Raw genomic sequence first — 10,521 nt, forward strand, 5'->3', positions numbered from 1 at the left:
CGCTGTCCTGTCCGCCCAGAGGCTGGGACTGAGCCTCAGTTTCCCCTGTGGGAGGCGGTGGGGGCTGCCCCTGCCCCGATGGCTGTCTATACCGCCCGCTGAACTCTGACCCGTGAAGAACAAAAGTGCCCCTCCCCCCCATGGACCCCCTCCGGGAAGAGAACTGGTCTTCCTTCTTCGCGGGGGTGGCCATCAGCCCCGCCCGGCCGGGGGGGGGGTCAGAGAGGGCGTGTCTGCGGGGTTAGGGCCCCTCTGCCTCCGGCCCTCGGCTGCCCCCAGCGGACTGTGGGGGCCCAGGACCCGTGGGCACCGCGGGGAGCGTCCTGGCGGCCTCCGCGGTCACAGCCCGACCCCGGGGGCACCGGGCCGAGTGCGTGCCCTGGCGCAGCCCCGCGCCCTCTCCTCCCTGTCGGAGCCGCCACGTGTCCGCGTCTTCCTGGGGGCGGGGAGTTCCTGGAAGCCCCCCGGGGCCGGGCCGCCCCGCAGCCGGGCTGCACCCACGGACGGTCCCTCCAGGTCCGCAGTGCGGCAGCCTCCCCGCCCCCGGCCTCCGGCCCCCGCCGTCCGCCCCGCCTCGGCGCCGGGCAGGGTCCCGGCTGGTCCTCCCGGGCCATCGCAGCGGCGCCCCCGTTACCCCCGCGGGGGGCGGCCCACGAGGGGCGCGTTCTGGTGTCACACTGACCCGCACCCCGCCCCCACCCCCGGGAGGCAGCAGCTGGATGCGTCCCGGCTGCGGCGGCTCACGGAACAAACCGGGAAACTGAGGCCGGAGGGCGTGGCCGGGGCTGGCCGGCGGCGCGCGCTGGGTCATGGGCCCACCCCGGCCCCGGCCCGGCCCCCGCCCTCCCTCCCGGCCCGGGTGGGAGCGCAGGCGGCGGAGGCGGATGTGGGCGGGCGGCCGGGCGGGGTGCGCGGGGCGGGGACGGGGCGGGCCGGCGGCGGGACGGAGCGGCGGCGGCCGGCCCAGCGCGCGCGCAGCAGGCACCGGGGACGCGAGCCTCGGCCGCGCACGATCCCGGGCCCGGCGCGAGGCCCGCCCGACAGCGCCCGCCCGGCCCGGCCCGCGGGGATGCGGAGCGGCGGGCGCCGGAGGCCGCGGCCCGGCTAGGCCCGCGCTCGCCCGGACGCAGCGCCCGGTGAGTCCCGCCCGCCGCCCGCCGGGGCCCGGATTTCCTCCCCGCGCCGCCGCTTTGTTCCCGGCCGCCGGGCCGCGCAGCCGGAATGGAGGCGCGGGAGCAGGAAGTGGCCGCGGCCGCCTGGGCGGGGAGGCGCGGGCCGGCGACCGGGGGTGCGGGCCGGCCCGGCTCCCTCTTGACCTTGGGAGGCGGCCGCCGGCCCGCGAGGCCGGGGCTGGGGCGCAGGGGCGCGGCCGGGGCTGGGGGCGCCCCGAGGCCGGGCTCCCCAGGCGCGCTGCGGGCGCCGGGCCAGTGCCGCCCGGTGCCCCGGAGACGCAGGGGCCTTAGGGAGAGGCCGCCCGGCCACGGTTCAAGTTGGAGGGGGGCCGGGAAGGAGACCTCGTCCTCCCGCAGACAGAGTTGTCGGGGGCGCCCACAAAGGACGGCTCCCCCCCTGGCCCGACTCTGCTTCCTGGTGTGGGCCCCCCCCCCCCCCAGGCTGGGCCTGGAGGACGCTGGGTCTCGGTCCGAGGTGGGGGAGGGTGGGTAGACGGGGGCATGGCCTGTGCCCTGCGGCCAGAGGGCCTCTTCCTCCCCCCGGGCCCGCGGCTCCAGGCCCCCCTCAGCCCCCAGCTGGTCCCAGCCTCTGGGTTCCCTGCCCACCGGCGGAGGGTACGCCCGCAGCCCAGTGTTTGGGGCAGAGGAAGGGCCCTCAGAGACAGGCTGCTGTGAAAGTTGTGATTTTATAATAATCACAGGCGTGTGCGGCGACGGCCCAGGCCCGGGGCGCGGGGCAGGTGGGCGCGGGCGCGGCGTGCGTGTGTGCGGACGCACACCCCCTGTGCGCACAGATATATTTTTACACATGGGCTCCGGACAGCTGTCCGGCTCTGTCAGCGCGGGCCCTGGTGGGGGTAGGGGGACAACCGGAGGCCAGCCCTCTGCCTCCAGGCCACGCCCACCCAAGTGTCACCAGAGCCCCCGAGCCCAACGCGCTGTTGCTCAGAGCTCGGTGCCCAGGGCCCGGCTGAGCACGTGGGCACTTCCTCCGGCAAAGGGTGTCTTCCCTGTCGTGGCGTCAGGCGGGTCTAACTGCCCATCAAAATTCAGCCTCGGGCAGTGCAAAGCCACCTCCTCTGGGTGCCCAGCCCCCGCCTCGGGCCAGGGAAGCCGGCGGCTAGAGAAAGCCCCACATTGCGATCCATTGCAGGGGTCCTGGGGGGCTGCCCGGCCTGGGGGGGTGGGGGAGGGTGGGGTCCCGGAGAGGAGTCTGTGCAGGGCTGCCGTCTGGAGTCCCTGTCTGGGGGGTCGCAGAGGCCTGGGATGCCCGGAAGGGGTGATGTGGGCACTGGGTTTTGAGGGATGCCTAGGAGTTTACCCAGCAGGGGGCAGTGGGGAGGGCCATGCCAGATGAATGGCCAGCGTGTCTGCTCAAGAGAGGGCTGCTGGTGGGCCCTGTGGGGCGGGCATCCGGCCTGCGTGCGTACAGCCCCCCTTTGTCGCCGCCCGGACCCTGTAATTAGGGGTCTGCAACCACCCTGGACGGGGGTTCCCTACAGACGGGACCTGTCTGAGCTTCTTTGTCGCCAGTGCCCAGGCCGACCCGGCTAAGCCAGAGGGGCCGGCCCACAGGGGCCGGATGAATGATGGAGATTCAGGCTGGTGGGGCCTGTGGTTTAGGGGGGGCCTGGGGTTTGGGGAGGGTTCACACCGCCCTAGAGGGCGCCCGGTGCCCGCGCCAGCCACCCACACGCTGGCCCTGCCGTGGCTGTTGGAGCGGCTTGGCTTCCATTCCCAGTCTGGGGCAGGGAGGGGCTCTGCGCCGGGCTCCGGGGGACCCGAACACCACGGAGAGGGGCAGCAGGCCTCCTCAGCAGGGGGTCGGAGGTCAAGTGCCTGGGGCTGACGCAGCTGCGGGCTGCCTGGAGGAGGTGGCGTTCGCTGGGTTGGCAGGTTAGGGAGGGCCTTGGAGAATGTGAGTGGTTAGTACAAAGGCCAGGGGAGTGGGTATGGGCACGGAGGTGCCCCGGAAGCTTCGAGGGCCTGGGGTCCGGGAGGGTGGGGGGACCTAGGCCCAGGGAGCAGGTGGCGGGGACGAGAGTGAGGGGCAGAGACTGCGGGCGCCGCACAGGAAGGTGGGCCCGGGCCCTGGCCCCGGGCGGGACGGGCCTCCTGGGCTCGCCGCTGGGTCAGCGAGGGCCCCAGCTGGACACGGCCTCACACTGCCCTTCGCTTCCCCAGAGGCCGTGGGCACCGCTGGGCTCGGGGAGACCCGCGGAGAGCGGAGCGCGAGCGACCCCGGCACCATGACCGACGTGGCCATCGTGAAGGAGGGCTGGTTGCACAAGCGAGGTGAGCGCCGGGGCGGGGGCGGGGCCTGGGGGCTTCCCTCGGGGGCAGGGGCCTGGCAGCTGGGTGGCTGGGAGCCCGAGGCTGCTGGGCGGCCCAGGTGAGCGTCCCGGGCACAGCGTCTCCATGGTGTTCAGGCCCCGCCTGGCGGACCCCGGGGTCGGGGGAGGTGAGACGGGGCTGGAGGGCAGCTGGCGATGAATGGCCGCCCGGCGGGGCCCTGCTGGCGGGACAGCCACGCCACCTCCCGCCCGCTTTCCTGGAAGGCGGTGAGGGCGTTGGGGCCGGTCCAGGGCCTGGCTCACAGTGGCCCGGGGCACTGCCCAAGGGCTCCTGAGGGCAGGGCGGGGCGGCTGGGCCTGGCCCGGTGCCTACCTCGGGCCTGGGCTGGGCCTGGGCTGTGGGAGAGCTCGCTGCACACTGGGCCCCGGGCGCGGGCATGTTTGGGCTGCAGCCCGGTGCCCGCCCAGCCCCCCCTCCTCACTCCCTTGGCCCTGTGCCCCGGGCGGTGCTCGGACAAGAGCTGCTGAGATGGGAGCTGAGGCCTTAGCCCCTCACCTTCCAGCCCCGCCGCCCCCGCTGCTCAGGGCCAGGCAGGGGGGGTGACAGGCCTTCCACCCTGGTGCCCTGGGCAGCCACTCCCTCCTCCTTCCTCCGGAAGTCCTGGTGGCCCCACGCCCCCAGCCCCCAGCCACCTCTCTCTAGCTCTCTCGCAGGTGGGGTGAGGGGTCCCTCTCCCCACCCCAGGGTCCCACCGGCTGTTGTGGGGGGAACCTCAGACTCTGATGGGCAGACAGGGAGAACTCACACACTCAGGGCCAGGGCAGGGGCAAGAGCGTGTGTCGTGGGAGGGGTTTTGTGGGATGCATAGGAGCTCCCCACTATGCAGGGAGGCTGCAGCAGCGGGGTGCAGGCACAGAGGGATGGCAGCGACTTGGGGCTGCAGAGCTTGGCGTGTGGGGTGGAGGATGTGGTCAGCGTTAGCGCTCCCTGGGCAGCTGCGGGGGGCGGGGGGGGCAGTCCTCGCTGGGCCTTAGAAGGAGGCGAGGAGGCGGAGGGGCCTGTGGTCTGTAGGGAGACCTCTGCCTGGTCCCCGCGAGGCCCCAGCACCCCCTGCCTCCTTGGTCCCCTCCCCAAGGCTCACCACTCCTGCTTCCCGGAGTCCTGCTCCCTGTGCGGAGCCCCCATCCGGCCCTGCTGTCGGCCTCCCCTCAGCCCTCTCGGGCCGGAATCGGGGACCCCCACACCCCCCCTCCCCTCCCCTCGGTGCCCGGCAGAAGCTCAGAAACTGCCACCTGGGACCAGTGCCTCTTGACCTCGGCAAACGTTTGTTGACTGAATGTTAGATCAGGAGCTGGCCCAGGAGGTGGGCCAGCCAGGGTGGGGCCTTCTGATGGCCGGGGGCCTGAGTCAGCCCAGAGGGGCGTCTGAGCCCAGTGCCGTCCTGTGTCCCTCTCCAAGGGCCGGTCCATTGGGCTCCCCGGGCCTTGGTTTTCCCATCTGTGTAATGGGAGTGGTGGCCGGGGAGGCCTGGAGTAGGGCATGTGGCTTGTGGGGCCTGACCCGGGTGCAGCCAGGCCCTCGGCCTCCGGGGCAGGAGAGGGGCTGTGTCCCCCACACATGCTCTTCCTCTTCCGGGTGGGGGCGGTGGGGGCGGTGGGGGCGGGAGGGCCCTGCCCTGGGCAGTGGGCCCGCTCCTCCCAGGCCCCGGTCCCGCCTGCCCTGCTCTCGGAGGAAGGTCTGTAACATGGGTGCCCTCATGCCCCTGCTCCCTGTTCCTGGGGACCCCAGGGCCTCTGGTGTTCTCCGGCTCCCCACAAATGTTTGGGCGCTTCCTGGGTGCTGGGCTTTGGGGCGGCCCGGTGAGAGGGCGGAGTCCTGGGGCGGGCGCTGGGAAAGGGGTGGCTTTCGGTGGGTTGTTGGGGGACTCGGGACCCCAGTGTGGGGCTGAGTCACGTGGAGCCAGTGGACGGGAAGCACCACTCTCTCTGCGGTCGGGGAGGGTCAGGATCGCGTCCTGGTTCTGGCCGTGGAGGAGGCAGGAGGCGGCCCGTGCAGATCTGATGGCGGGACGGGGCGCGGGCCTGCTGAGCGGGGCACCGGCCAGGTTTCCTCGTCTCACCCCCAGCCGTTCCGGAAGGGCCGCTGCCCTGCCACCCCCTGCGAGAAGCCTCCCAGGCTTCCTCCTCCCGCTCCTGGCTGACCCTCTGGGCTGCCTGCTGCCTCTCAGCGAGAGGGGGGAGCTCTGGGCTGGGAGGGGTCCCAGATCTGCCTGGGGTGGGCAGAGGGCCCCACCTTCAGGCCTGGCCCGGGTGGGATTCAGAGCATGGGAGGGGGTGGGAGCTGTCCGTCCTCCAGGGCCCGCCCCCTCCCTGGCCGGTCGGTTAGGAAGCGGCTGTCCTTCTGCATCCCGCAGGGCTGGGCACAGGGCAGACGGCCACCCCCAGGCCCAGGGGCTGTGTGGGCATCGCAGGGGCAGGTGGCTGGCTGTGCGGGGCCGACCCTGGGCCCGGCCTCCTCCACACCGTGGGGAGGTGGGCGGTGGGCGCCCATCTGTGGGGAGGGACCCCGGGCTGAGTTCTGGGGGTCCTGATGCTGCTTTAGCCAGAGCAGCCGGGGGCAGAGTCCCCGTTCTGGGCCTGCACTGACCGTGGGGTCCAGGTGCACCCTCGGCCTCATGTCCGTGTGCCCCGCGGGGGGCTGGTCCCCGGAAAGTGCTCCAGCTGCTGGAGGCTCGGGTGCTGGCGGGCAGCGGGGCAGGTGTCCCTGTGGGGGGCACCTCCTGAGCCCCGAGCGGGTGTCCCCAGCGATGGGCCGGCTTCGGAGCATGAGCTGGACATCCTGGGTGACCGCGACCCCCGCGTGGGGGAGACACGCCGGCCGGCCGTGTGGGGCTGGTGGGCTGGTGTGGCCCCAGCTGCGTTTTCGAGGCCGTGGTCTGTGCTGTGAGCCCCCCAGGCGCTCAGCTCTGTGTCCGGAGCGGGTCTGGCTGAGCTCGGCGGTGGCCTCGGCCTTGTCTAGGCTGCGCTGACCTAAGGCCGCGGCCGGTCCACGCGGCTGGTTCGGGGCAAACCCTGAGGCTGCCCTCCTGCCCGCTGTCCCTGACGCCCACCGGGTCCCACCCTCCGAGCCCATGGTGTGTCCCCAACCCAGGTGGGCTGCCCGGACCAGGTGGGCCAGGAAAGGGCAGGGGCCGCGAGAGCGGGGGCCCAGGGTGAAGGGAGGGGCGGCTGGAGGGGGCGGCCGGAAGGGAGGGGCACCTGGGCCGGTGCAGGCGGCAGCCAGCCTTGTGAGCCAGGAGGGGCGGGCCTGGGTAACCTCACCGGGCCACGGTCCCGCCAGCCGGGGTGCGGGGTGGCGCGAGGGGAGCCCCTGTGGGCGCGAGGCTCCCTGCCTGGACGTGGTCACCGGTGTGGTCTGCCTGGCGTCGGCGCTGTGTGTTCCCGTGCCTCAGTTTACCTTCCCCCAGGAGCTGCGCCATGAGGGTCCTGTGGGCACGAGCTCCGCGGGCCCGATCCCCGGTGGGTCTCAGGCCTGGGGGCCCTCCCCCTGAGCCCATTCCTGGCGGACCCTCCCCAGCTCCCGGCCGGAGAAGGGCGCCCTCGCCTCCTGCCCAGGGTGTCCCGGCCTCCGGGGAAGTGCGTCCAGGGGCCCTCCCTCTCCCTCCCTCAGGCGCGGCCGGCCCGCCTCTCGCCGTGGAGCGGGCATCACTGTGGCCGCGCGTGGCCCTGAGATGGGAGATAGACGTCCGTGTTGCTGACACAAGCCCGCTCCGCCCCGGGCCTGGGCCCTGCGGGCCCTGCGAGGGGTGGAGTTGTGCGGCCGGCCCTGTGGAGGGGCAGCCGTCACGCAGGGACAGGCCTGTGGGCCCTGTAACCCACGGCTGAGCGCCAGCTGCCGTGGAGGCCCCAAGGGGCCCGCGTCCACGGTGCCGCCTGTGCCTCCTGCGTGGGGCTCAGAGGGGCCGCGGGGAGCCTGCTGTTGCCCTCGCTGCAGGGTCGGGCGCCCAGGTCCCGTCCGGGTCCCCCCACCCCCCCGGCCCCCGCAGTGCCCGCGGTCCACGGGGCGGCTTGTGCAATGCCCACGTCCGAGGGTCCGGCACTGGCCCCGGAGCAGGTCCGAGCAGGCGGTCAGGCCCGTGGTAGAGCAGTGGCCGGGCCTCAGTGCTGAGGACGGGGCCTGGGGGGCGGCCCTGTCCCTGAGGCGGCTCCTGGCCAGCTGGCCGTGGCCGTGGCTGTGGCTGTGGCCGGGCCGGCCTATGTGGGGCTGAGTTTCCTGTTTTGTGAGTGTGTTGAGTTCTCCCTTCAAAACAAACAACAAAAGAGGAAGCTTGGCCCTGGCTGGTGTGGCTCAGTGGATAGAGTGTCGGCCTGTGGACTGCAGGGTCCCAGGTTCGATTCCGATCAAGGGCACAGGCCAGGGTTTGCGGGCTTGATCCCCAACGGGGGCGTGTGGGAGGCAGCCGATCCATGATTCTCTCTCATCACTGATGTTCCTCTCTCTCTCCTTTCTGAAATAAAACAACAGCAGCAGCAGCCAGCAGCACATGTAGATATAAGAAAAGAGGAAGCGCGGGGCCTCGCGGGGGGCAGGGTGGGGAGCACTGCCTCCCGCCCGGGTCCCAGGTGGCCCCTTGTGGCCCGAACCCTGTCTCCTTCCTGGGTGCCGGGTGCTGTCAGCACAGCTGCCCTGTGCGGGGCCAGACTCGATGGGACCCAGGAGGGCAGGCCCAGGCCCCTGGACGGCCTCTGCCACCACCCGCCACCTGGGGCAGCAGAGCGCGTGGTGTGCAGAGGGGAAACTGAGGCCTCGGCCGAGAAGGGGTGGGCGCGGCGTGCGGTCCTGGCCGCGAGCGCTCAGGGGCCGGGTTGCATCAGGCTGGTTCCTGGAAGTGCCGCGAGGCGAGGGCCGGGCACACCCAGTGGAGCCGGCCAGCACCTCCCGGGAGCCTGCCGGTAAACCGGAGCCACTGCTGTTGACCTGCCCACTCCTGGGTCACCCCACAGCGGGCACACGCTGCCCCCTCCGCGCCCGTGCCCTGTCCGCCTGGGCCCTGCTCAGCAGCCCCACCAGAAGGGCCCAGCCCAGGCCTGACCCCAGGCAGGCTGGCAGAGGGGCTGGGGCTGCAGGCTGGCATGCGCGCTCCCGGAGGGTCACCCCAGCCCTCCCGCCCTCAGACGCCGCGCTTGGATGCAGGAAATATCTGGCCCTGCAGCTCAGGACGAGGAGCGGGTGTGGGGCTTTGGGTGGGAGCCCAGGTGGTCCCCTCAGTCCACTGCCGCTGGCCCCGCCTGCCCAGGAAACAGGCCTAGGCTGAGAAGCGGTGGACGCGGCGTGCGGTCCTGGTAGCGCCATCAGCGATGGGGGCTCTGGGCACCGAAGATGCCTTTGGTGGGAGCCAGGGCAGAGAGCCCTCAGCTGGGGAGGGGCTGGGGAGGGCATGTAGCCGGCCTGGGTTTGGGGGCCTGAGGGATGGCAAGGGTGGGTGTGGCCAGGGACTTGGGCGATGCTGCCGGGGATGGGGGCGCACGGCCAGCCACCATGTCCCCGAGGGCGAGGTGGTGGGGAGGGCGTCCCGCCGTGGGTGTGGGTGGGTTAGAGCAGAAATAACTAAGGTGCGGGCCCTGCGAGATGGGGGCCTGTCTGGAGGACAGGGTCCCCCCTGGCCTGGCCCCCTCACTCCCCCATGCAGGGGGGCTTTTCCTGGGGGTGTTGGGGATGAAGGTTCCCGCCTGAGACAGGCTGGGCCCACTAGGGGCAGGGGTGTGGTTCCACCTCCGAGGGTTTGCGGGGAGGGTGTGGGTGTGGGCCGGCCCCCATGGGCTCAGGACAGCCAGGGCCCTGGGCGGGAGTGGGGGGCTGCTGGGCACCCGCTGTCCTTCCCCAGAGGCAGGTGCACTGGAGGCCCGGTCCCTCCTGTGCCCTTGGCGGGACTGAGCCGCCCGGGGAGCATCTGTCCTCTCTGGCCGAGAAGATGCCGCTCCTGCCCTCTCCCCTCCCCTCCCCTCCCTCCCCTCCTCTCCTCGCCCACCCGGCTGTTGGTGCCCTGCCCCGCGAGGCCCGTGAGCGGTGCCCTTGGAAGCTCAGTCCGAGCGTGCACCCGGCAGACAGGGTGGGTGGGTACCCCTCCCTCGCCACCCGCTCCAGGGCCGTGGTCAGCCGCCTGGGCCCGGGCAGGGGGGGCCCTCGAGGTGACCCCTGTGGCGGGCGGCGATGGATGGGCCGCTGTCAGCGAGGCCATTTGCTCGCTGCGCCGGGGAAGGTAAATGGGCGCCCGGCAGCTGTTGGGGATGGGTGTGTGGTCGGCGGGGGACCGCGCCGTCGCCGCTGTCAGCTGGCGGCGCTCCCTGGGCCTGCTGGGGTGCACTTGGCTGTGGAGAAGCAGCCCGGCCCCGCCTGGCGCCCCGCCAGCGCCCGCGCCCGCGCCACCACCAGCACTGCGGCAGAGTGTGCACCCGGCTCCCAGGCTCCGGCTCGCAGGGACTGGCGCGGGCTCAGGGCCCGGCTGCGTGGCTGGGCCCAGTGCCCTCCGCCGTGTGCAGGAGCCCCCCCCCAGGGCGCCCACGGTTGCCTGGCCGCTCCCCCCCCCCCCCCCCCGAGCCTGGCCGAGTGGCCGTAGGGACGTTGGCTGTGGCAGGTCAGAGCTGCTGGCCAGGAATCCTTTCCTCAGGAGTCCTGCAGGCTCCCAGAGAGTGGGAGGGACCCCTGGTGGGGACCCCGAGAGCTGAGGGCCTTGGGGCAGGAAGAGGTGGGCAGCCCTGGTCCGGGCGTGGGCTGACCGCGTGGGGAAGGTCGGGCACAGTCCCCTCCCTGGTGGCTGGGCAGGACCGGTCTCGGAGGAGCCGTGCTGCCCTCCTGCCTGCCCAGGGCTGGCTTCCGAGAGAGCCCAGGGGAGCGTGTGCAGCGCCCCATCCTGCTCGCCTGGCACCAGCTGGCACCAGAGCCCCAGCCCCTGCCCCAGCTCAGTCCCAGGGCAGCCCTGGCTCCCGTTGGTCTCCTGGCGGGAGCCGAGCTGGGGGACCTGGGCCCCGTGGTGGTCCCAGGGCTGTGCCCAGGC

General features: G+C 72.9%; 1 protein-coding gene across 1 annotated transcript in view; it reads left to right on the forward strand.

Annotated features, from left to right (window-relative positions):
- The first annotated feature begins 928 nt into the window (after positions 1-928).
- The window catches only part of AKT1 (AKT serine/threonine kinase 1), a 21,121-nt gene continuing 11,528 nt past the window's right edge, over positions 929-10,521 (forward strand). Inside the window, 2 exon segments of the mRNA XM_059684840.1 lie at positions 929-1,136; positions 3,357-3,467. Of these exon segments, the coding sequence (XP_059540823.1) occupies positions 3,422-3,467 (46 nt within the window). The 5' untranslated portion in view covers positions 929-1,136; positions 3,357-3,421.

Source organism: Myotis daubentonii, chromosome 1 (genome assembly GCF_963259705.1).
Source record: "Myotis daubentonii chromosome 1, mMyoDau2.1, whole genome shotgun sequence".
NCBI lineage: Eukaryota > Metazoa > Chordata > Mammalia > Chiroptera > Vespertilionidae > Myotis > Myotis daubentonii.